This window comes from Haliotis asinina, chromosome 9 (genome assembly GCF_037392515.1).
Source record: "Haliotis asinina isolate JCU_RB_2024 chromosome 9, JCU_Hal_asi_v2, whole genome shotgun sequence".
NCBI lineage: Eukaryota > Metazoa > Mollusca > Gastropoda > Lepetellida > Haliotidae > Haliotis > Haliotis asinina.
In genome coordinates, this window is record NC_090288.1 from 37,815,777 (window position 1) to 37,843,262 (window position 27,486).

At 36.0% G+C, this 27,486-nt stretch overlaps 1 protein-coding gene across 4 annotated transcripts; it reads left to right on the forward strand.

The window, feature by feature from the left end:
• Position 1: 1 nt before the first annotated feature.
• LOC137296030 (histone deacetylase 11-like) lies at positions 2 to 27,358 on the forward strand. Of its 4 annotated transcripts, XM_067827670.1 has the most exons (12): positions 7 to 112; positions 2,262 to 2,557; positions 4,529 to 4,629; positions 5,427 to 5,456; positions 14,728 to 14,844; positions 15,569 to 15,751; positions 15,934 to 16,030; positions 17,516 to 17,585; positions 18,580 to 18,688; positions 19,148 to 19,334; positions 20,230 to 20,289; positions 21,289 to 21,377. In XM_067827670.1, the coding sequence occupies exons 1-11, from the start codon at positions 84 to 86 to the stop codon at positions 20,268 to 20,270; spliced, it is 1,260 nt and encodes a 419-aa protein (XP_067683771.1). In that variant the 5' UTR covers positions 7 to 83; the 3' UTR covers positions 20,271 to 20,289; positions 21,289 to 21,377. The 4 variants fall into 4 exon arrangements, with proteins under 4 accessions (XP_067683770.1, XP_067683771.1, XP_067683772.1 ...); XM_067827671.1 differs by lacking the exon at positions 5,427 to 5,456 and having other exon boundaries at positions 21,289 to 21,923; XM_067827668.1 differs by lacking the exon at positions 20,230 to 20,289 and having other exon boundaries at positions 21,289 to 21,523.
• Positions 27,359 to 27,486: the final 128 nt, after the last annotated feature.

A 27,486-nucleotide genomic window follows, 5' to 3' on the forward strand; every position in this document is an offset into this window, starting at 1 on the left:
GAAGACAAATACTGATTGGATGAAAGCGTGGAACGCCTTCATAATAATTCATTAAGATCACGATATGCTGTTATTGGAACAACATGGAGTTGTCAAAAGAAACTACGGACAGGTAACATGTTACGTTATATTTATATATACTATAATTGTATAAGAGAATGTTTCGTCTGGGGTTTCACAGATTGTCTTCAGGATATTTCTTGTTACCATCACATTGACGAATACAGGCCATGAAGCATGTTAATGACGTTCATTTCAGTGACAGTACCGACACTGTCATAGTCATTCAGAGTGCACTGTTTCACGAATCTGCATATTATCGTTTTACATGATTCACACATGTAAGCGGGTGTTTCAGATCAACATGTAATGATTTCTACTGAAACAATATGACGTAATATGAAAGAATATTCATGATGTATTAAAACATTTCGTATTAAAATAGCAGCTACATACCACATAAATTCCAAAACCGAAACAAGGACGCTTTAATAGAGTAAAGTGGTCCCTATTAATGTGGTGATGTAATAACAGTGACATATATAAGCTTTGACCTGCCAGTATCGTCTGGGTGTTTTTGTTCTGTTGTTTTGTTATCACTTTTCCCTTGAATATCACAGAGTAGTGTAACAAAGCTTGTTCCTCTAGTTTTTATACTGCAGTAGCCTTTACAGACATTTCGTGTCATACCGGAACCAGATTATGGTCATCAGCCTCTGTCTTCTTGTCAGCTGTCATACCATTATATATATTTTTCTTGGCATCCATTTGTTGAGGCATTCAGTGTGCACAGCTAGATAGGTACGTATGACAGGGATTTACACTTAGGATAAACATGCAAGCTAGATATTTTAATTATTTGTTATTTAAACAATTTACACCTGCACAGTGGCATCTGGAATATCAACTAATAGGGATCATCATTTTATGAGGAAGCCTAGTAGGGAAAGGCATCCACTTATCTTGCCAAAGGCCAGCATGGTCACAGGGACTTGTATTTCTTAGAAACAGCGCTTGAAAGACATATCTGTGTATAGACCCTGCCCTAGTGCTATATAACAGGAAAGGGATGTAACGAAGAAACCATCCCCTGTTCGATCAAAGTTACATGTCACCGCGTAAACTATTTTAAGGCCCCATCGCCACCAACGGATCGAAAGCCAGATGATTTCCCTACAAAATGACCTATAAATGGTCACAATTGGATGGTCTGAGTGTTTGTGCTGATCGGATCAGTTCACTTGAAAGTCAAGGTCACTTATGGACAAGAAGTGAGTAGGATTGCCAGCGGTTTTGGTGAAAATGTTTTCTTACTGTCGAGAAAATGATATGTAGATGTTGCAAGAAGTTTTTCGAACCGCGGAATGACGCAGCCAATTGAATCCAGCCCAACGCTGGTGCTGTCAACGTGGCTGGAATTAATAAACGTATTTAAAAGGTGAGTTTTCGCCGTATTTGGTGATCCATGATTTTGGCGTGAAATAGCGGAGGTAGCTGTTTTCGATGATTCGTGGCGTATAACTTTTGAAATAATTATCCGATTGTGACCATTTTTAGCTCATTTTGTAGGGAAATCATCTGGTCTTCGATCCGTTGGCGTCGACGGGCCCTTAGAATAGTTTATGCAGTGACATGTAACTTTGATCGAACAGGGGGTGGTTTCTTTGTTACATCCCTTTCCTTTCATATATTACTAGGGTAGGGTCTATACACATATATGTCTTTCAAGCGCTGTTTCTAAGCGATACAAGTCCTTGTGAGCATGGTTACAGTATGTGTTCACCATCATGATATTGCTGGAATATAGCTGAATGTGATGTAAAGTCTAGATCTTTAGTTTCAGTTTGGTTAGTATTGATCTTCAGCAGCCCATGCCTGTCTTAAGTAGCGACTAATATTTGAACAGATTGATGCTCATGATGTCAATCACTTGGATTGTCTGGTCCATATTCAAATATTTACAAACAACTGCCATAGAGGTTGAATATTGCTTGGTATGGCACTAAACAACAAACAAACAAAGGTAGTCATTTCTTCTCTAGTTTAAGGGCATGGTTACAGTAAATATGCGGTTTTACATACTGGCTGAATATCAAAGTAATTTTTATTCATGTCGTATTGTCTGATAGTTGTTGACATCTCATTACAAGTCTTGAATGTAAATGCAGTTTGTTTCTCAAGCTTGTCCTTTATGTCAGGAGCGTTAACATCATATAAGTATAACAAAGCAAATTAGTATAACAGTCTGTTCTTTATTTCAGGAGTGAAAAACAGAAAGAATATGAAGACAACAGAAAGGTTTCAGGGAACAGTTCTGATATTCAGAGGATAAGCAATGACAGTCCCTCAATTGAAACTAAACCTAAACTGAAAAAAATGTCACCTACAGAAGAAAAAAAGAGAGCTAAAGTTGAGAAATCCCAGCTGTACATACAGGTTGATCAGAAACAATGGCCAATAGTGTATGCTGCTGAATATAATATTAGTTTCCTTGGGCTGGAGAAATTACACCCTTTCGATGCTGGGAAATGGGGAAGAATCTTTGAATTCTTGAAAGGTAAGTTTTGCAATATTTTATGCAAGGAAATTACCCAAATTGGTGATTAATCTTTGTTTTCTGACTGCAACAGAATGCATTGAAGAATTGCATCCCTTGCGCATGCGAGGATCCACTGATCGTGCATGCTGATCTGATATGTTGTGATTGTTAAACTTGATTTGTCAGCACACAACTGTGTGTTGAGGGGCAGTGGGGTAGCCCAGTGGTTAAAGTGTTGGCTTGTCATACCAAAGACAGGGGTTTGAATCGTCACATGGGTACAATGTGTGAAGCCGATTTCTGATGTTCCCCACTTTTATATTGCTGGATCTTTCCAAAAGTTACTCAAACCCTGTTAGACCCGTTGGCCTCAGCAAAAATGAAAGACTGATTCTTACTTTGTCAACCTCACTGACAAGCAGAAAACGTTGATAGTCTAACTTTTGTTTTTTTGTTTTCTGTTTTTTGTGATGTAAAATCATATATAAATACTATTTCTTTCCATCATACCTATAATTAACTCTGCACAGTAATGAGAATGAAAAATGCCAGATGGCACAACTGGAAGCACCAGGGTAATTAATTGGTTTGTTATATGTGTGAGCCAACACTAGCATACTTGGCATACAACAGCAGCCAAGTGACTGGCTGAACTTGTGTTACCCCCTTCTATGCTCAAACAATAGAGTGTGTTGACGAGATGTATCAGGCTATGTTTCAGCTCAATCTTCATGTATCCAGAGATCTATTTTATGTATGTAACAGAGTAATATATGCTGGTATTATTGTCATATTTTATTTATGTTTTTATTCTTCTTTTGTAAAAAGTGAAAATGGTGATAATAGTGATAATGATAATTTACAGTATTGACTTTAGACACTTTACATTGTAAGTTTTAGTGTCAACCCAAGTGTTTGAATTACTTCACCAGAAAATATGAGCTGTCCTTCAGAAATATAAGTTCACATTATCCCCATTCTCATATAGATGTAACACATCCTGGGCTGGCGGTAACTTCAAACTCTATTATACATTCAAAAACTGATATATATGTTTTTGCATCTATCTACTTTTGCATCTGTTGTAAATATGCACAAAGTGTGGTTTTAACATGTATATCTCCATAAACACAAAACATTTTGAAATTAGTTCTTGTACATAAAGATGGACCCGTGAAGATCCAGGGTAGAATAGGTCTTCAGCATCCTATGCTTGCCACGAAAGGTGACTAACAGGATTGGGTGGTCAGACTTGCTGTCTTGGTTGATGGATCATTAGTTCGCAATTGCACAGATCGCTGCTCATGCTGTTAATCACTGGGTTGTCTGGTGCAGACTCGATTATTTACAGACCACATAGCTGGAATGTTGCTACGTGCAGCTTAAGAGTAAACTTGCTCACTCAAAAATATGTTAACTCAAAGGATCTAGTGACAGAATTTTTTTTCAGGATTTTGTAAGAATCTAATAACCGATTTACTGCCAAACAAGGGGAAGTTAAGCATGGACCTGATAACTGTCTGGTAACAGCATGTATGAGTGCTTCCTACTGGCATTAGCCACTGTGAACAAAAAGGCCCAAGGTTGTTTGCTATCAAGTGTAGTGTTATTTGTGAAGAGCATGGCCTGTCATATGAGCAAGGCAACTATGTGCGGAATCAATTTCATTGTCATGCACTGCAAGTGTAATAGCGTATATCTGCTCTTGCTTTCACAAATGAAATGGGTTTACTCACTTCTGTGCACCACCATTACTGATTAATGCGTTCTGTGCTGGTCCATCTTATCCTTGTTTGCCAGTAAGTAATATTTTTTTTCCCAAGTATCTCATTCCATACCTGCTATCTGATTGGTTTGTCATATTTTGGCACTTAACATTCAATGAAAAGGAGACAGAGTCTTATTGGAGCTGACAGAAAGGGGCAAGTGTTGAAAGGTCTAGGTTTTAGTGAGACTGTTGTGATGATGATTGAATTCTTTGTTTTTCAGAATCAAAAATGGTAAGAGAAGAAACAATTGTAAAACCACAGGAGGCAACCGAAGATGACTTACTTGTTGTACATACCCGAAATTACATTAATTCATTGAAGGTGAGATTTAGAAATACATCTGTACATTGTAATAACTATTCTCTGCCATTTCATTAAATTTTCATCCATACTGTTCCACACTTATGGTAATTTTGCAGATGGAAAAGGCACCAGTAATTTTGCATATTTTATTTGCATGTGGGTGACAATGTGCTGATATGGTGAAAAAGATCATTTGTGTTGCTGTGCCTTAAACTTCAATATTTGTAAGATTAATGACATAAGAAAATTGCTGTTGCCCCTCGCTGAAGCTTTTGGACTAATGGTAGACATCATGCAATTAATATTAAGTTAAAATAATTCAAATTCTTTTTATATCACTTTATTTCTTTATGATGAGTACATAATTGTTGCATTGGTGGTACATGTTAATATACAAAATTGATGGCCATGTAAGAATAATCATATTATTTTGACTTTAAACACGTTAACTTTCATATTTGGATTATCAGGTAACTGAAATGTAAAAACTATCACAATCACTCCCATTTTAGACAAAAGATTTAAGCATAATAAAGTGCAAAAATATTATACTTGTAAGTGAAACAGTCTGTTTTGTGCAGGTTTATTTTAACTTACATTTCTAATTTTGATCAGTTATAATATGCAGTTGCTCCTTTTTCCTCTATGAATGACATGAAATGAATATTTCTGGTGTACCATTAAGTAGTATTTTGTATTCTTTTATTATTCCATTTGAATCTTACTATCCAACTTGCGCTTCTTGCTCTGTAATCTGATTGGTTGGTTTTGGGATGTATCCTTATACATGGCTTGCATAATTCTTCTGGCTCCAGTTGACAGACATTGTGGAAGGAATCAACGAGGTATATGTACTAGATATCACTCATTCAATCTTGTTGATATCAATATCTTGTCAATATACACTTGACAGGCATTCATGTACTTGTTCTAATACAGGGCTGTATATCATCTGTCACGTCAGTGTCTAACATATTTAAGTTTTAATGGACATACCTGATGTGTTTTACAATGTTACAGCTTTTTGTGTTGTGATAGTGCAATGTTCGGTTGTCAGTTTGTCACAAATAGAAGTATGCTTTGATTTGTTGTTCTAATTAAAATGAACCATAAACATTTTTGTGTCATTATTTTCTCATTGATAATTTTGGAACTCAAGGCACCAATTATAATTATTATTTACTTTCAAAGATAATGTTTCATTGAGTCTCTGTGAAATCATAAACTTCATTAAAACCAATTTGATTTGGCTTCTCCTTCCAGCTTGACGTGTGCACTTTTATCAGGGATGGCAATTTTCTGCAGATTCTGCTATTATATTTAAAAATAATGAATTCTGTGAATCGTCTGAACCCTATTTGATGACACAATATTTTCAGATGAAAATAGATTTTCCTGTTGCCATCCCCTTTTTATTGATAAATCTTTAACGATTCCAATATTTTGGAGATTACATATTTTTCTGTATATATATATTAGCACAAGTTGACACTGGTGTCTTAAATATTAATATAAGATATATTTGCATGTTCCTTTCATTTGATTGTAACATTTTATAGCTAACCCTCTTTGTTCTAACCTTGTATTTGATTATTTATTGTAAAAATGTGATATTGCAGTCTAATATTTTATTTATGATTTTTACTTATATTGTAAAGCCCAGAGCAAGTACAGAATTGCCTTCTACTGTAAATATTTGTTTGCAGAATATTTCCATATTTGGTCATTTTGAAATTATTGTCATGCTATAAATTCTGTCATTGTGAATGCACCTTTTGAGTTCAGTTCATGAATTATGAAATAACTTACTGATGGTGATTTCCAGTTTGGAAAAACAAATGCTCTGAAACTATAAAATGGTAAAAGAGTGGCATATATAATCATTTCTGGAAATGATTACAGTTGGCGTTAATTATCAGGTGAGTGGAATAATCAGTGTTGGAAACATGTTCATCCCCAACACTTTAATTATTTCATAAGACCAAAGTATGGAAATGTTCTGGAGATAGTGTTTGTCATGTTGATAGTCCATGCATGTTTTCGGTGTAAGGCAAAATCAAGGAAATGTTGTGGTTCCGATTACATCTCTTTAAAAGTTAGTGTATGTAGGTATGTACCCTTTATTAGAAGTGAACTACAAACTAATAACACATTCGTCAATGTTTGATTGTTTATTCAATCAAGTTTGCTGTCATGTTGACATTCTGTATCAGAATGACCAATGTTTGTTGGTGCCAAGAAAAAACAATGGTGCATGTATCTCAAAAGCGTATTTCGTTCATACTGCTTAAAGGAAATTGGGTCAGCACCAGAATTCAGCTGTTGGTTAGGTAAGCGGAACCACAACATTTTTTTTTTAGGCCTTAGTATGTCAGCTTACCTCTATCTTGTCCCCAGCATGCTGAAATGTGCTTAGGCCTTGCACTAGAACAGGCCTGGTTAATTTTCAGAGAAATCAGTATATGAGGACAAGTACAAGAATTTACATCTTCCTCAAACCATTAGTAAACATTATCAGCATTAAAGAAAACACGTTTTTGAGGTTTTGTAAGTTTTTTTTTGAGAAACAAAAAGGCACATATTTATTGCTGACAAGATGTGCATTTCCCAGCTGATAAGAACACATTATAAAACTGCAGTGAGGTTATAAAGGATGGTACATTAGCCCATTCAGAAGTAATGCAAGAAGTACCCGTATCTTATTTAATAATACCTTTAGAAATGATTAAGAAAACAGTAACCAACACTCTTGAACAATACAAGGAAAAAACTGTTAAAGATGTTTACAGTAAGTTATATGTTATTATTGGAGATGTTACTTTTAAATATCAGAGGAACATCAATACTTTATTCATCGACTCATAAAAAAGAATGTTTGGCTTTGGAATATAATTTAGAACAGAAACTAAGTGAAATTGAGGTTAAACTGGTGACATGGCTGTCAGACAGTTGGATGTGTTACCAGAAGACAACAAATCAACTAAACTTGAATTGGAAAATCTACATAAAGTAAAAACACAATGCTCCTTTATTGGATCAAAAGCCATGTGGATAGAACATGGAGAAAAAAACATCCAATTACTTTTTAAAGTCAGAAAGTAGAAATTTTCTCAATAAATCTATCTCAGCTCCTGAAAAACCAGATGGAACCTTATTGAAAAAAAACAGCATGAAACCGCTCAAGGAGATAAACATTTTTATGAAAACCTTTATGAAACTGAAGACTGTACAGAGATTGATTTGGGAAAACCATTTGACTTAAGTGTCAGTGCCAAAGTTACACTGCTAAACATCACTTTCCTATGAAGGGGAACTGACCTATAATGAACTTTAAGCACTTGAGAACTTGAAAAATGACAAAATCCCTGATCCAGATGACTTCACAGCAGCAGTTTTATAGTTCTTTTAATTAGATCTCAATGAATATATGATCATTGCTTTAAATTATGCATATAAAATAGGTCGATTATCTACTACACAAGAACAAGGCCTTATGACTTGCTTCCCCAAAGATAACAAATCAAACCTCTATTAGGTATTGAATTTGATATTGATTTAGAAAATATGGATAACCTGAACTATATAAATAAATTAGCTAACATTGAAAAAGAAATGCAATATTTGACAAAGAGAACGTTAACACCAGTTGGTAGAAATATTGTATTAAAGTCATTATTACTACCTACCGGGTAAACTAAACTAAATGTAATAGAATCTTTTCACAGGAAATGTTTTCAATTTGTTTGGAAATTTAAACCAGATAAAGTCAAGAGAGATACAATGTCACAACAGAATAAGTACACACTATGTATTTAAATCACCATTATTCACTGTACACTTAAAGTACTTTCAACTGGTGAACACAAAGTGGAAAGGACAAGGTATGTTAGAAGCCCTTATTGGCCCACAACATGTCATGATTATCAAAATTTTACAACACGATAATTTTAGCATAAAAGGAGCTAAAATAACTGTTGAAGTTACCTCCAATTGCATTTTTATGTTTTTAGTGTTGTTAGTTTTCCTCTTTGAAGACCTCAAAGTTAACATATTTTACAATATCTTCTTAAGAAACCTACATTTTCTGATTTTTGGAGTGATAGAAAAGTGTGAGCAAAAGCGTGACTCATCCCAATTTTTTCACCACATATGAAGAGAGTAAGTTAGAATGCACACCTAAAAAATTGTGTTGGGTCACGCTTTTGCTCACATCGAAATCTTAAAAAAAGTACATTTTTTCGGTTTATGAAATTGCCCCATACAACATCTCAAAAAATAAACATTGACATAAACTAACATCTTTAAAAACAATCCATCACATTTACACATCTGTGCCATGATACATTATATTTTGAATGGTTTTGTGCTCTAAAATACACATATCAAACATCACTATTAAAATTTTCAATATCATAAGGCACTCACAAGGCTGATTTATGAGAGGTAAACATTGGTGTTTGGTTGTTGGTCTCTGCTAGAAAAGTAAGAAGATGTCTGAAGATTTTCAAAATATGATCAAGCAGCACTGTAAAGGTGAGAATCTTTGTTATTATGAAAGAATTTGATCAAGTTTTTCTATCATCTGTGTATCAAACACCTTTGAGTTACCTGTCACTGTCAAAATAACACTGTCATTCAGCGGGATTGCCATGTATAAACATATGCATTTTCCAAGAACTTATGTAGCTTGATGCTTCCAATGACATGTTAGATTTCATTTACAAAATGACTACACTTAACTATATGAAAAGGATTTTTTTAGCTAGAATAAGAACATTGTATCAAAGTCTAGCAGATGATGAACACAAGCAGAGGTCAAGTCATACATAGTTGTAAAGTGTAATATATAAGCTTAAATTCACATTGTGAGGCAAAGGAATATGTAACCTAATGGTTGCAATAGTGGACTGTTGGGTTTTTTTTGTTATCAGACATGCAGGTTCAAGACCATGTAACTTTTCTTTCTTTTTTTCAAAGTTTGTTTATCAAGTCTACAATGTTTAACTAAACTGTTTCACATCAAATCCAAATATTGTAATTTTTTTCTTAAGTTTGGTAATCTATGTTACAACACTGATGAAACAAGTTTTAATTAACATCATGTAAATCTTTTCTTAAGACACTGACCATTCACCTTTTCAAGTTGGTCTAGTTGCCTTTGTTCCCAATATTTTGAATTCATATTTTATACATTTTGATTTACTTTAGGCTTATACACTTTTGAACACTGCAGTTCTTGAGAGTTAATCAGATACTGAGATTGATGACTGTGTGAATGAAGAGTAATAGTGGATGTTTTATATCTTTAAAGTGGATAAGTTGTGAATAATTACTCTGTGACTTTAACATGTGCATGGTGTTAATATGAACCTGCACTGACAATGAAATTTCACCCGAAATGGGCCCCATTGAGGTAAAGACCTGTGATTTTTAGTGCAACATGGTTTGCTATTGTAATAACTTATGATGATTGAGATGTTAACTGTATATTTGCTAAAACTGGTTGTAAATGCTGACTTGCAACACTTACTAGTTAGAATGAAGCTGTGCCCAAAATGAAGCTTTACCCAAAACAGGCCCCTGTGATTCTTAGTACAACATGATTGTTATCATACTTACATGTTGTACAATGGACCCATGGATTACATTTGCAAAGAATGCTGTGAATGATGACTGAGTTTTGGGGACACAATTGGCAAGTAACTGAACTAACAATGTTTTGCAACCCTAATTGGGCCCCTTGGGGTCAAAATATTATGATTGACATTGACATGTTTTTCAGCATGACTACCTGTCGTAAAACTGCTGTAATTTATATGTAAATAAAACAACAGTTGTAAATAAGCCATTATGGCAGACATGAAATTTCAAATTTCTTGTTATTTTTCATGGGAACTGATAAAACCCATTTTGGGCCCCTCTGCAGTAAAATTACACCTCAGAACATATAAAATATAGCATTTTTATGCAAAGCTAACTTGTCTCTAAACAAATAACATGTTTTCAGCCAATTCTGTTAGTGGGCCAAAAACCACCCTTATCATACCTTGTCCTTTGAAAAAAATACAAACAAAAAAACATTATCAGCATCACAAAATTTTATGGATAACAATTTGGTCAGTGATGAATGTATATGTCTGCTTATGTCACAGTGTTAGGCATAAGTCAATTTTGTACTCACAAATGATATAGAGAATTGGCAGCCTCAGTTAAAAGAATAAAAGGAATAGCACACACGCTCGATTTAGTGCTTTATTACTTGCACTGGTGCAACCCACTGTTACAAAGTGCAACCTAGTTATTAGTCTAACTTGCACCAGGTGCAAGTACATTTTTTAGTGGGTAAACTTCACAATAAAACATTATAATAATTCAAAAACACATTTCTTTCATTTCACTGCACATTTCAATAAAGGCAGTGCGTCTGGATTTTTTGACTGGTTAAAAATATCTCTGGGTGCAAATCACTTAAATCGAGCCCTGGGAAAATTATTAAAAATGACAACAGCTTATCTAACGTTGATGAAATGACTCTCTTAGTAAATGGAGAATACAGTTTTCAGTTTGGCAAATTTTAATTCCCAAGCCTTTAAAGATCTGTGTTAGAATTGCTCTACACCAACCAGAGGTGACCGACAGGATTGGTGGTTGGGCTCATAGAATTTGTAGATGCACATAGTAAAATCACATATGCCTTGATTGATTATCATAATGTCAGTCTTTGGATTGTCTGATTCAGATTAATTTACAGACTGATGTGATGAAGCTGGACTAATGCTGGCATTAAACAACAAACACATAAAAAGCTTTAATTACAAAGAGCATATCTGAACATCTTTTGGATGACTGAAAAACATTTCTGTCTGTCACATGATCTGGTGATTCACAAAGGATTTGGTGGATATATGGTTATGTAGAGGTGTGAATATTTTGTCCATCATCATATATTTGTTCTTTCTAAATTAACTTGGCCTGAAATTTGAGCCTGACTGTTCCACTCAACACATTTTCCTCAAGTATTTTTTGATTCATAAGTTTTATTACTGCAAGTAATACATGTCTTAGTTTTCAAGACATGATGAATGAAACCCAGAGATTATTTACGTGCGATCATCCATTGCTAGGAAAAGAAGTATAGAAAAGTTTGACAGCTGTAAGTTACTCTCATAAAACTAGCAAAGAATATTCAACGCATTGTATGTTATGTTTTAACTCTCTTGGCCATAAGGCTGAGAGAGCTGATGTTGTCACAAGTCACCTGTATTCCAGAGTAGCAATATTGTAACATAATATTTATATCCATTCCTCAGCTTTTTAAAAATATATATTGGAATTTATGTACTGTGTAGTTAGTAAAGGAGCTTTTCATAGGTTTATGTTTTAGTGATGTTATACATTTGGAATTGTTTTTACAGCACTTTAAAATTCTACCAAAATGCAGACAGGAAGCTAAAAATTCTACCTTTACTAAACCTAAAACAGCCTCCATTATACAATGTATCCCTCCAATAAGGACGGAACCGGAGGCCAGTATCTTTTGTTTACTGGCGACCTACCTTCATGTATTGGTGACTTTAGCAAGTATATTGGCGCCCAACTTTCAAATACTGGCACCCTATTACTGACCCTGTCCTAATGCAGATCAGAACAGTAATACCCCTGTTATTGAAATACAGAAACAAAAACTCAATGTTTGCATCCATTTATTACATGTCAGATGTCACCTAGCACCGTCAGGTTTCCACAATGAAGTGTACAAGCCTGTGCTGGGGATTAAATGGTTCTTAAACATCTAAAAGTGAAATCGTTGGTTAGGTTTACATCAACCACTTTAACGCAAGAATTTCTGCATCAAAATAACAACCTCATGAATTATGTTGCCCTTGTATTGGCCACCCCTTTAGTTCCCTACCCGTCAGACCATCTTGAGACATTTGTGAATATAGGCAATTATGCATTGAGGAGCCATGTGTAATTACGCCAGACTCAAGAAAACACAGTCACAGTTGAGGTACTTTATCATGGCATGTATAGAAGTCTTGAGACATTATGTTGTAAGAACTGACTGACGAGATCGGAAGGTCAGGCTCCTTGACTTAGTTGACACATGTCATCGGTTCCCAAATTGCGCAGATCGGTGCTCATGCTGTTGATCACTGGATTGTCTGGTCGAGACTATTATTTACAGATCTCTGCCACATAGCTGGAATATTGTTGAATGCGGCGTAAAATAAACTCATTCACCCCTTTCAGTCCTTACCTCTGTGACAGACTCAGCGTCATATTCAGATCTTCAGATATACTTAATATTTTGCTGCCTGACTGGGATTCACACCCATCCCTTTCATATTGCTAGGAATCTAAAATCACTGCTCATTGCTTTCCTTTGCTGTGCTTTTTTTTTTTTTTGAGAGTTTACTAGCTTTGATATTCAGAAACTGAGAGGCTTACCAAAAGGTTTGGTTTTTGTTTGGTACACTTTCTTTTTCTGTCTGTTAAGAAGCAAGCACCCGTTCATCATCTGCTCAACTATTCATTTGGTCAAATTCCCATTCTAGGTTTTGCCACTCACACAGCAAATCCTGATCAGAAGAACAATTCCCAACTGCATCAACATATAATTTTTGTCACCTTTTAAACTGATATGAAAAATGACACTTGAAATGCTGCCATTCGAAAGCTTTGGAAAATGTATTTTAAGTGACAAAACACATTGCACAAGCAACCCCATTCGCCTGACATAATTTGTTTTGTATCCCCCAAATACGCTGCCTCGTGCACTGTAGAGTGTGTTGTTTATGTGTGTATCGTGCATACCATGCTACCCAGATGTAGGACGCCAATATTGATATTGCCGTGTTCGGGTGCAAGAGCCCAACGGCCTTGGACTCATATAGCCGCGCAAATACTGGCAAGTCTGAGGAGTTTATTCCTTACTTAATGTCAGTATTTCTTCAAACTATTATATGACTTCAGTGTTTATGCAGATAGAATTTAACTGTCTTATAATGTCACATGTTGTTCAAGTCAGTTTGTCTTTTGTGTTTATGCAGACAGTATTTGAATGTCAGTGCTCACATACGTTGACATTTGAAAATTATTGACTACATACCTAGGTGAACTACAGTGTTATGGAACTTTTTATGTGTCAAGAGCTGAAATGCTCAAATCTTGGAGATATTTTGTTATAATTCTTGTAATGTTTATTTTAAGAGATGACATAGTGGTCAGTTATTGAGGAAACAACCTTATGTGTAATACCATTTTTATGAAACGAGTCAAAAATTTGGTATGAAATGAGCGAAGCGAGTTTGATACTGAATCTTTCATGGGTTTAATAAAAATGGTATTTCATGAAAGCAGGTTTAGTATTTAGTTTATTACTCTTCAACGTAAATGGACAGAAACTGCCTACTGTGTGATGCAAGTCATGCAAGATCTAACACCACTGTGATGAAGGTATTAGCTTTGCGACTTCATAACTGTATTAAATGATGATGTCGTACGTCCATCGGTTTTACACTAGTGTATTATTGACATAAAAATATTACACAGCAGTATCACGGGCAAGTAATGAAACACTATTAACCCCTTTATTCTCTGTACCCTTATTTACAGGTTAGTGTCATGCATCTTCAATCTTTGGCATTTAGCAAGATAAAACGATAAAGATAACAAGATAAAATAATGACAATAGTTGATCCTGGTTTAGGTTTAGAGTGAGTTGCGTTTTACACTGCCAATATTCCAGCAATTTGCAGCAAGGGACACAAGAAATGGGCTTCACACATTATGCCCATGGAAATCTACCCAGGTCTTTGGCGTGATGAACAAATGCTTTAAACACTAGGCTACCCCACTGCCCCTGGTTTAGGTTGAGAGTGCTTCCTCCTAAGTGAAGGTGAGCTCCTGTACCTTTGAATCTTTTTCTTCCAAAATGTTTATAAATCCACTTGTGCATATGTTTTCCAACATCAAATTTTAAGTGACCATCTCTACTTTTTGTACTTACATTGACAAGTTACGGGAGTTGTCGTCTCCAGATTGAATGAGTGATCTCCTCATAGGATGTTGATACCGTGTTCAGTGTGCTCACTTTGAAAGTACGTGTTTCAGTGGAGCATGAATGTGGCTGGAATTACTGAAGTGCCTCCTGTAGCCTTGTTGCCTAATTTCGTCGTCCAGAAAAGGGTGCTCCGTCCATTTCGGCATCAGACTGGCGGATCCATATTGGTGAGAGAAAGTTATGTAATTGTTTTGTGGGTACCAAATCTCTCCATAAAGAGAACCTCCAGTCTGTGGTATTTTGTAGCATACACGATACACATGTCAAACGATACACATGACTTCCAGAACATAACAAAATTATTGCCATATTTATTGTTGGCCTTCGTTAACCCATGCATGTCGTAAGAGGCAATTGACATGATTGACTCATGTCATTGTATTACGGTTGCATTGATTGATGCTCGTGCTGTTGATCACTGGATTGTCTGGTCCAGAGGAAACAAAGCTGTCATGTCTGGAAAAATTACAGTAGCATGTTGCTATATATGTAAATTGAGGCTGATTCACTAAACGTTTGAAGGAGTCAGCCTTCTTTGAAATATGTCCCAGGTCTTAAAGATGCAGTTGGAATTGGTGTTCTAACTTACATAAACATACATGTTGAAAACTACCCATGCTTGTCATAAGAGGCGACTGACTTGGTTGAAACATGTCATCATATCTCAATTGCTTAAATGGTTGCTCAGGGTGTTGATCAGATTGTCTGGTCCTGACTTGATTATTTACAGACCACTACCATATAGCTGCTATATTGCTGAGTGCTGAGTTAAACAACAACCGAATTTGAAAGGAATCTTGCAGTATACTAACGTGAGCATGGTTTTGGAGAGCCCAAAGAGGCACATTTTGCTGATGTTAAACCGTGTTGCCAATATTGGTTGAATTTCAGGCTGCCAAGCTGGCCATGGATCGAGGTTGGGCCATCAACATTGGCGGAGGGTTCCACCACTGTTCTGCAGAACGTGGTGGCGGCTTCTGTGCATATGCAGACATCACCCTGTCCATCAAGTTCCTGTTTGAGAAGGTGGAGGGCGTGGCAAAGGTCATGATAGTTGACCTTGATGCTCATCAGGTTTGTGAAAATATATATTCAGAAATAGATCAAAATGTTTTATTAGGATATATAGTCTTAATATTTTGTGAGGTGACTGTACTCTATAATGTTGTAAAATTTCATCAGTCATCACTGGATAAATATGCCTCGTCTTTAGAGAAATGCTGTTTGGCCGTCAACAGCTTTTGTTATGTTTGCAGGGAAATGGTCATGAGAGAGATTTCATGGATGATGACCGGGTGTATATAATGGACGTGTACAACCGAGGAATATACCCACATGATGGATTTGCCAAGAGTATGTATAGTCTGTTTGGCTCAAAAGCGGACCGATGAATTGCAGTGTAACTTGAAAACGAAAAAGTAACTTACTCAATTTAACGCTGATCATAATCAAAACATCATACCAAATCTTTGAGGTTTTTGCAGATTTTTTTCCTAATCATAAAAAAAGTTGTTTAATAAACTATCATTCACATATTGACACAGTTCACTGTTTGTTATGAGGGAGGAGTGCAGGGATAGGCACAGCATGTGAAGCATGTGCACAAGTGCCGAGAAAGTTATTTATTCATTAACCTGTGCTGTGCTGTCTCCATGCTTCCTTGCACACCTGGCTGTCCCTTTCTCTGCACTCCTTCCTCCTACCAAATAGTGAACTGTGTCAATATTTTAATGATAGTTTGCTAAACAACTTCTAAGGTTGTTTTTAAGGAAAAAAACCTCACTGAGTAAGTATGATGTTCTGAATATGATCAGTGGTGAATTGAGTATGTTGTGTTTATTAGTTTTCGAGCTACACTGCATTTCAACGGTCCGCTTTTGAGCCAAACTTTCTTTAGTCAGACGTTTGACGTTTGACTTTTATTTTTCGTGGGATTCCAAAATCTCATCTTACTTGACATATGATGTTAGATTTTGATAGCATGAGACCCATTTTAAAACTATCTCATCAAATGTACATTTCTTATCTTATATATTCAAAGTGCTGAACTTTTAGCTAACCATTAAAAGCATACCAACCACACCTTTAGATCCTGAATTTGTAAGATGCCGTGCTTTTCCAAGTGAAATAGATCTCGTTCCATAGATCAGCTCTGTGTTGTCTACAAATGGACATAGTTTATGATTCCTGAGGCAAGGGAGGTAACTTACTACAACAGTCCATTTTCACCTTGGTGGAATTTCATGGCTTGATCATAGCACCACTAGGGCAATTATGAGTTATGTTCTTTTTTTATGTCTGTCCCATTGACCAGAGTTATTACAAGCATTTCCATCAAACAAGATGGCAAGATGATCTCATCCATAGATCACTGAGATGGTTACAGTAATAAAATAGGTCTTTTCTATTGAAGTTTCTAATCATATGGAAAATGTATGTTGAAACCTCATTGCCTGTCAGTCAAATTCTCCTTTCCCTTTGTGATTTTTGTTTTGACTACTGGTGTGCATTATCTTGTTAGTCCAGCAAGTCCATAAATCTGGCATATTTGGATGAAAAGTGAACTGTTATGAACAGGCATCTCTTTGGCCTGTCAAGATAGATATGTTGGGCCTAGTTTATTTGTTGTTTAATGCCACACTCAGTAATATTCCAACTGTGTAATGGTGGTCTGTAGTAATTGAGTCTGAACCAGATAATCCAGTGATTAACATGAACACTGATCTACACAATTTTGGATATGATGACATGTGTCAAACAAGTCAGTCTGACCACCTGATTGTGTATGTACCCATGTCCTGTATTATATTAAATTATTGATTATTCATCTATTTTCAGGGGCGATCAAGCGCAAAGTTGAGTTGAATCACTTCACGGATGATGTCGACTACCTGGATGCTGTTAAAAAGTGAGTGTGGTAGAGATGACACTTGAATTATCTTGGTTTTAGTCAGAGGTGGAAATGCTTGGGTGTTCAAGATTCAGCACCAAAGTTTTTGACAAGTCATTACAGGGGCAGTGGCGTAGTGTAGTGTTTAAGTGTTGGCTTGTCATGCCAAGGACCCATGTCTGAAACCCATTTCTGGTGTCGCCCACCTTGATATTGCTGGAATGTTGCAAAAAGCGGCGTAAAAGCCAACTGGTCACTACTGAGGTCGTCACATATCATAATTTTTCCAGTGTCATGTAGATTTAGGAGATAATAGATCCCCATGTCAAAATGGCAACATTTTGTTCTCAAGTCCAAGTCCTGATAGCTATCATAGTGCAACTACATAAGTGGATGTGAATGTTTTGGTGAACATTGTGCAGCAGGGCGTGGAGTCATCCCACAGATGACATTCTTACCTTGTCAGCTTGCTTACGGTTTGGTTCACCTCTTTAGTCATGTGGACAAGGCGACCAACTTCTGATGAGAAGGTTCTTGGTTTGAATCCCTGCACAGGACCTTGAAATTGTGTGGCCGCTGCAATTGCTTGATCAACTGCTGGTTTGTCTGGTCTAGATTCATACATACAAAGTGTTCATAAAGTCTTGAATTTTGAAAGCTCGTTTTTGAAAGGCGTTAAGATTGAATGAGCTTTTTCAAGGCCTTATATGATGAGATGCCTTGCCTTGAATCTGGCAAATGTGGTAAACATTTCTGTTATATATATACTACTCACAATATGTTAGGAACCACCAGATTCTTTATGTTACTGTAGTAGTAATGTAGTACTGTAATAATGATATAATAATGACAGAAAATTATCAGGTGGTCTTTGACTTATTTTGATTAGTATGTGTACAAATACAAGTGTTTGGTCCTTCATAATACAAGATAATACCATTATTTAAAAATCATAAAATATTTACTGAGATCTTTATCATTTTGTTTAGTCTTCCAAACATTTCCTTCACAGGAATTTAAAGGCTTCTCTTGAGGACTTCACACCAGATATCATTGTATACAATGCCGGGACGGACATATTGGAAGGCGACCCCCTCGGGAACCTCTCTGTCACTGATGAGGTTCGTCATATTGGAACAATTGCATGTTCTAAATGTTTTTAAATGGGCCACCTGTATTTGTGGACTTTACCAAATTTGTAAAGGTCTGAGACTAGGATCACCTTTCACTCTCTGCCATTATTAAACACACAAACAGTAGTATACCCGGTAACTCAAATGCTAGGCCTGTGAACATTCGGGTTAGAATTAATCTTAAGTAAACCATGCTTGTCATTAGAGACGACTAACGGAATTGGGTAGTCAGACACTGAGTTGACACATGTCATCATGTCTCATTTGGATAGCTCTGTGCTAACCATGCACATGCAGTTGATCACTGGATAGTCTGGTCCAGACTGGATTATTTTCAGACCACTGCCACATTGTTGGACTATTCTGAGTGCAGCATAAAACTAAACACACTTTCTCACTCACCAGTACATCCCAAGAAAAATGACTTTATTTCCATTGATTGTTCAGGGCATCATCCTCAGAGATGAGATGGTGTTTGCCAAAGCCAGGGAACTGAATATTCCCATCTTCATGCTGACCAGTGGGGGATATACGAGAGGCACCGCCCGAATCATTGCAGACTCCATCCTCAACCTGCGACAAAAGAAACTCATCTCATGTCACGAGGCAGAGTCTTTCATGCACACTGAAACAGGTACAAATCAACTTGGTTGGCACATGTCATCGCATCCCAATGGTATAGATTGATGCTCACGTTGATCACTGGATTGTCTGATCCAGAGTTAATTATTCACAGATTGCCACTGTACATCTGAAACATGCGTGTTGAATCAAACAAGAGCCAATCAAACCCAATCTGATGTCAAGTGAATGGCAATTTGAATTTTGACTGCAGTACCTGAAGATCATAATGGTCATGACAATGATTAAACTGAAACCGAGAAACAAAAGATGAAATTGTTTCGTAAGAGGAAACAATAGACTCACATCTCTGAGGGTTACAGGAACATGGCTGTATGTATATTTTGAGGCTGATGGACTCAAAGTTTGAAGCAGTTAGCCTTCTTTGTGGGACAGTGGGGTTGCCTAGTGTTTAAAGTGTCTGCTTGTTGCACCTAAGAATCAAGGTTTGATTCCCCACATGGGTACAGTGTGTGAAGCCCATTTCTGGTGTCCTCTATTGTGATATTGCTTGAATATTTGTTTAAAGCTATGTGTAATTAAATTCACTCACTCACCTTCTTTGAAAGAAGTTCCAAGTCCCTCACATAAATGGGTTTGATGTTCACAAAATGAAATTTGAGAACTGTATTGTTTCAGTTATTTCGTAATAATAATGTCAGGTGAGTAAATAAATAAAATATTTTTATTGTGTGGTTTCATATGGAAAGGTAAGTTCTCTCTTGTAAGAGCCAGTTTGAATTTGTTTTCTTTGCTGAAATTTCTTAAACTTGAAGGAAAGCCCAAATGGATTGTTCTCATGGTAGTTAAACCAGTTTGGTGATATTTTTTTTGAAAAATTCCTTAGGAATAAAATTAGGAAACAATGTTTTTTTTATGTGTGGTTAGCTCTCTTTTATGTTCGTCAGGCTTCCCAACAAAACCAGGCTCCCAGAATTCCCAGCTGTAGGCTAGAGCCAGCGCATAAGGTGATGTTTGACATCTTACCTGCTACACATGCCTGCTTGCTAATAAATTAGATCTTTGTGCTTGCTACAGCTAATAAGAGATCTGTGGGAACAGGACATGTCAAAATAATTTTTGCAGTGGTGGTTTAGTCTAATGGTTAAAGCACTCACTCGTGATGCTGAAGCCTGGGTTGGATTCCCCACATGGGTACAATGTATGGAGCCCATTTCTGGTCTCTCCCACTGTGATATTGCTGGAATATTTGCTTAAAGTGGCATAACAAAATAAACTTACTCACTTACAAGGGCAAAGGTATATCTCTTCTGTTTCAAGCTTACCAATATGCTTTTATTTTGGTGATGGGTTGGTGCAAAGGATAGTGTTTGGTTGGTCAGCTTACTAACAGGTTCAATCCCTTTGATGATTTGAATTATTGACATTCTGTTTTGATGATGTGTTGGTGCAAAGGTAAGTGTTTGGTTGTCCAGTTTACTAACAGGTTCCAGCCCATGGGTGATTTGAATGTAGACATTATGTTTTTATGTTGGGTTGGTTGTAAAGGATAGTGTTTGGTTGTCAGCTTAATAACAGATTCATTTCCATGGGTGATTCAACTGTATTGTACATTTGGGATGAGGGGTCAAAGTGGTGAAGGGTATCATTTGTCTTGCTTTTCAGATGTTGAACTAATAGTCTTTTTTCAATGATATAAGTATTTTCACTGGATGTTTCTACATGTTTGTTTAGTTGCACAGAGTCCTTGTAGAGTCCTATAGGCCTTCCTGAGACTACTACATCACAGATATATGTTCATGTGCACCAAAACCTGTGATGTTTTAACACATTACATTGCAACAGGAATTTGGCTGGTGCAGCTAGGTCTTTATCTTAGATTGCACCCAAGTGCAAGTATGTTAACATCTGTTAAATCGAGCCCTGAAATAATTATATTTGTTTCTTATCCTGATACTGATTCAGTAAGGAAACAGGATATGTCATGTTCTTATCCTATGTTTTAGATGTGTCTAATGTGGGGATGTCACATAGTCAGAGCGAAGGCAGTCTGTTTTCCCGGTGCAAGAACGCTTGCGTTTCCTTCATCTCTCGGTCATCAACGCAGGAGTTTGATCAAGTCGGGAGAGAGGATGGACAGAGTGACAAAGGATGAATACAGGCGAAGGAAGAATATGTCTTGGAATGAATGCGTGTAGGCATGTGTACATAGATTCATTGGATGAAAGGAATTGTTCACTTGTGTAAATAAAGCAGACATTTTTGACATTAGTTTGCCATTTAGCTGAATGTCACAGTATTCAAGTTTTGATGTGATAACATTTGTGATGATTTAGGTGAAGTTCTTATTCCATGTGTCCGAGCTAACATGAGGATTTTGCTATAGATTTATTTATGGTTATTTTTTCATGAAAAGTTGAAGTAGGCTTTTTCTAAGAAAATAATGCCATCAAAGTTAAGCTAATTTCTTTTGATGTATCACTTGCCTAAATAGTGAGGTTATTGCAAATGACATATGTTATTTTGTGAATGTTGATACAGAATTAAGTCATGAATGGATACATGGGTAGCTATTTCATGTATCATATTTTCCATGCAAATATATTATGCATTTGAGTTTCAGTAAATCCTGACACACCTCCACATCAGTTTGTTGTGGTTCAGCTGCTGTGGCTTGCTCATCAAGCCAAATACCCAGGACCGATTCCCCACATGGCCCATTTCAGGTGTTACCTGCGGTAATATTGCTGAAATATTGCTTTCCATATATTTCTTTGAGAAACAATTTCTACATTCATACTCCATGGTACTGTTTTCCAAACCAACTTTATATTAGTCACCATTTTTTATCATGCCACAATTAGTTGCTTTGCGTATAGCTGGAAACGGTGTTTGGGGCCTACAGAATGGATTTTCTCAGAGAATTAAATGAACTGTTTATGTTGAGAGGTGTTAGTGTCTTGTGGACTGATACAAGTAATTTAATATCTCATAACGTGACACAAGTGATTTATTCTGCCAGGTTTGGAGTCTATTCCGTATGAGTGTTAGCCCTGTGGTCCATGCATTAGCCATAGTCATTGAGGACCTGGATTGAATCCTGCTGTGGTAGAATGTAGTCTGTGTCTGATGGTGTACACATTGATATTTCCTGTTGTTTGTTACAGTGTCCGACATTTTGCTCAAGATGATGTGTCTGTACCTTTATACACATAATGTGATGATACTTGTCAAGACTAACCCTTATCAGCAATTATTATTGGTTTATGTTTATTATGTTATTAAGACATCAAAGTATTTATAAAAGGTATTCTGAACAAAAATTCATAGTTTGTTTTAGAACAGCGCCTATGGTTCATATGAAACATAATTTTCTTAATTCAAAAAGTCACACAAATAGAAATTCAGAAATTCTAGAAATTCAGTAACATCTTTTTAAGCCTTTCATAACTTAAAACCACTAATGGGACCTATATGGGGAATGTTTATGATGCAGAGCAACAAGTTGGATTGTCAATCAGTAGGGCTGTCACTTACTCTGTTGAAATACAGTATTCACTGTAATAAATGCCCTAAACACTTGGAAATTGTACAAATGGGTCTGCTTATTAAAATTATTAAAATTTAACAACTTAAATTTGTTGAGAGGTTGGGTAGTTAACAAACACTAATTCATTTCAAGAAACTAAAATGTTTTCAATAACAGTTTCTAAACGCCTTACAAAGGTATTACTATACTCAAGAATGATGGGAGTCTTGATCTGCTGTTTTGAATACTCAGAGATCAGCCGGGCATCTCATCAGTGGATGCTTTCTTTAACCAGTATGGTATGTTGAAACATGAAGTTAATGCTGTTCTCATTGTAGATGCTCTTGTATGTGGTGGAAGATCGATGGTGATAGCTTTCAGAGGGCCGATCGTTGATGTATGTATTTCCTGGCCTGTAATCATTCAAGCTGAAACTGTGATGTAAACGAACACTTGATGGAGATTTTACAAGTTGTAGCTTTAATGTGATGGTGAAGACTACTTAATGAATTAAGATATGTATAGAAAATTGAAATACAGTTCAAAGTTGTAACAATGTATGCTTGTAGATCAATATACATGTCTTTGATCACAGGATTGTCTAGTCCAGGCTTGGTAATTAACAAATGATGAAATACAGTTAGTTGGAATGACGTTAGTATTGTTTTCAGTTTAACCCCTATCTTAATGCAACAAGTGAAATTCTTATCATTTGTGCTGAGTGTGTGAAATGTTTTATGTGGAAGAGATAGTACCAGTAACTCCTTCACTCGTCATTTTTAGAACATTTAATTTTATTGCTTCTGTGACCACTAAAAGAGCTTACGGTTGGATAGTACAGAATTACAGTTTAAGTAAACTTACTTTCGGTATTATTCGTTACACTGCTATACTGAGTGGCCATGTCAGCTGACCTTTTGAACTGACAGTCAAAGCACAGCTTACCAAATCGCGAAAGTTAGCGTTCACTCATAGAACTTGAACCTTTATCTGAAATACTTCAACAATTCCAAATCATATTTGCTGCACAATCACTTCCGTGTGATATACATGTTGCAGATTATTCACAACAATGTGTAAACACTTGCTGAAATACCCTTTTTGTCATAGACCAGGATGTCAACTTTTAGAAATATAAGCAAATAGTAACCATGTCATCAGAAAAGCCTAAGCGTATATACCAGTACTGCAGGTCAGATATCTGGGTTTTATGTGGATTTTTGGTTTTTGAGAGATCAGTGTCAGCAACTGGGAATTCAAAAATAAAAAACAACAACATATGTAAGTCTGGCGAACCCTAAATTATCACAGTTATCTGATTGTTTAAATTCTTTCTGCTGTCTCTTGTTTCATTGGACAGTCACAGGTCACTCAAAGGTTACCTGACATACTATCAACTAGGGTTTGTTCGACTCTGTTCAATACTGAGCCAAAGTTACTTAGACTGCAGATCCATGAAGGTCTGGGGTAGAACAGGCCTGCAGCAACCCATGGTTGCCATAAAAGGCATCTGTGCTTGTTGTAAGAGGTGACTAACAGGCTCGCTGACTTGGTTGACACATGTCATCGATTCCCAGTTGTGCAGATTGATGCTCATGCTGTTGATCACTGAATTGTCTGGTCCGGACTGGATTATCTACAGACCGCCGCCATATAGCTAGATTATTGCTGAGTATGGTGTAAAACTAAGCGATGCATAGATATGTTCATTGTAAGTCCTACTGGTAATTTATGTTGTAGAATCTCAACAAATATAGTTTACTGCAATTTCATCTCAACAAATTTCATTTTATTCAAGTACCTTTAATGCAGTAGCATTGTCGTATCTGGAATCAGACTTTTTAGTCAGATCAAATATGGTCTGTTTCCAGTAAAACCAGTAACCACCCTTAAATGTGTCTGACATTTATTGTGTAAATATCAGATCTCAGCTGTCAAAAATAATGAGGGCTGACATTAGTAATTCATGTCATTAAAGGAGTCATATGGATGATACCCTCACTGCAGATGGTTTCTCTAACACTGTAGTCATTTACCACTAGTAACCTCTCCAAAATCTGACTGTTTACTAGTTAGTGTGTGGTTGTGATTTCTCCCCCTCAACACTGTTGTACAAGGCAACTTTGGCACCTTGACGTCATACGTTTTTGTGAAGGTATTACATTAGCACTAAAATCACCATGGCGCCCAGGAGAGTTCACGGTAGGGGTCACAAGCCCTCCAAGCTGGTGTAGTACCAAAGTAAACTTTGTCACTTTCTATGATTTTGCCATATTTCATTCAGTTACATAATAGTCATATATATAGAGAAGAATAGACAAATTGTTATCTATAAAAAATGTATTGAAAAATTATTTATCATTAGAAATATTTTGTTAAAGTTCACTTATAAATATGTCTATTATAAGTCACCTAATAGTCTTATTTGTGACCAATTAGGGAAAAGACGTTCCTGACAACTGCTTTATTATACTGCATCATGTTACGTCTTTATTGTTCCGTTACACAGAAACAACACTTTTACAGAAGAATAGAGAAGTTATTATCTATAAAAATTATGAAAAAAATATTTGGCAACACAATGCTTGTTTATGGTGCACTCATAGTTATAATTATTTCTTATCACAAGTAGGAGTATTAAACCTGCCCTACCTGATGGCCATTGAACACTCAACTGTAATAATTGGATGATTTTTTTCATTTTTGATAAGCCACAATACATTAATCATTTGGTTTTCATCTCACCATCCTCTCTACCAAAGCCTCTGTCAGTGGTCATGTCATCTCATTGTCCCTGTGTCCCTTTTGACTGAGAAAATCACCACACATTCCCTTCTTCAGAAACTTAATCAAATTGAAAGTGCAGTGGATGGTCAATCAACCAATATTTTGGTCCAGATGGTCTCACATGGGTACAATGTGTAAAACCCATTTCTGGAGTCCCTTGTGAATATATTGCTGGTGCATTGTCAAAAACAGTGTAAAACCGTCCTCACTCATTCATATGTATTTGGCAGACTTGTTATATATATGCTACTCAAAATACATTAAGGAACACATGATTCTTCATATCATAATCTTCAATAATGCCAAGAGATTAACTATAGTAATATGACAAGTGGATTGCCCTTAACTTATTTTGAGTGATATGCATAGTGTTGTCAGACATCCCAACTAAAGGTGAGTTACATTGCTTGACAGGTATTGTTTTGCCTGGAACAGTTTAAGGACAAAGAAGGGACCACAGAATAAAATCTGCCAAGATTCGTAAAGGAAGTAGAAATCTAAATATTGATATATTGTAGCCTAATGTCGAGCAGTGCTGATAACTAACCAGCATAGTGTGTAATATTTATATTTAATATTGATCATCCATCAGTTACCAGCCAGTAATTTGTATACATGTATACACAGGAAAAATATATTACCTTATGTGAAGAGAAGTCAGACTTGTCAGTTTCAGAAAGAGTTATGGCCAGAGCTTGTAGATCATAGAAACCACTTTATATATTTTTTGGTTTTGAAAGTGCTGAGTTAAAAAAGCATTATTTAAAATACAAAAAGCAGTAAGTAAAAATTCATTGAGACTTTCATCTTGACAATATTTACAATATTTACCAAATGCCCTACTTAAAGAATTAATTCCACTGACAATTTTATTTACATGTATATACATATTTGGCACACCCTTATATTGTGTTTTATCGTTCTATTCTGTATTCTTTACAGTTTTATCTTTCATTATTATACATTCAGTGTATAATTTCCATTGCTATGTAACAATTTTATTGCTATCTATATATTTTGGCCATAATGATTATTTCACAAAAATATTTTAAAAGTATTTTTGAACAGTTAAACATTTATGAAGAATTGAAATACAAAATTTGGAATAATTGTAGACAGAAATGAAGCCAGTTGATTTGTATGACTATGGTTCTTAGTAAATGATTGCTCCTGAAACATATGTATTCACCTTAAATATTGAAACTTCAGATATCCATGGTGAATCTGAGATACAGAATTGATCTTCAGTAACCCATGCTTATCATAAGAGACGACTAACGGGAGGTGGTGGTCAGGCTCATGGACTTGGTTGAAACATGTCATCAATACTCATGCTGTTGATCACTGGATTGTCTGGTCCCAACTCGATTATCAGCAGACCACAATCATATAGCTGAGATATTACTGAGTGTGGCATTATGCAACAAACAAAACAATAGAATCAGGATTCACTAAATAAGTGACATTGAAATTATGTTGTGATGCCAGGTATTCTGAGTACAAAAAGTTTTTTGTGCATTGAGCATTTTACCTTCATGCCAGAGGCTTGTAGCGATGTTGGAATTGCATGTAATGTATATTTTGCATGGATACATTATGGTGTACTTTGAACTTTCACAGCAGTAACTGCACTAAGTGGTCACCAGATTTTCATTGTTATCATTTTTGCTATTTTTTGTTCTGTTCCTAATACATCTATGCAGCTTTTGTTGACATGGTGTAAGAGCTGCCTGTTATGAATAAATGCAATGTTCACCTTTGTTTCTGGGTTTTGTGTGAATTCTCAAATCAAGGAACCTGTTTTCATATTTCAGATTATGGTTTTGATTGACCATGACTGTAAGTTAGTTTTCCACCTGTTTCACAGATCCATGAAGATCCATGGTAA

Bases quoted from the DNA above. Each gene is read 5' to 3' on its own strand.
- LOC137296030 (XM_067827668.1), top strand. From the start codon at position 84: ATGGAGTTGTCAAAAGAAACTACGGACAG. The intron at 17,586-18,579 runs GTGAGTGTGGTA...TTTCCTTCACAG, and splicing joins TACCTGGATGCTGTTAAAAA to GAATTTAAAGGCTTCTCTTG. The intron at 18,689-19,147 runs GTTCGTCATATT...TTGATTGTTCAG, and splicing joins ACCTCTCTGTCACTGATGAG to GGCATCATCCTCAGAGATGA.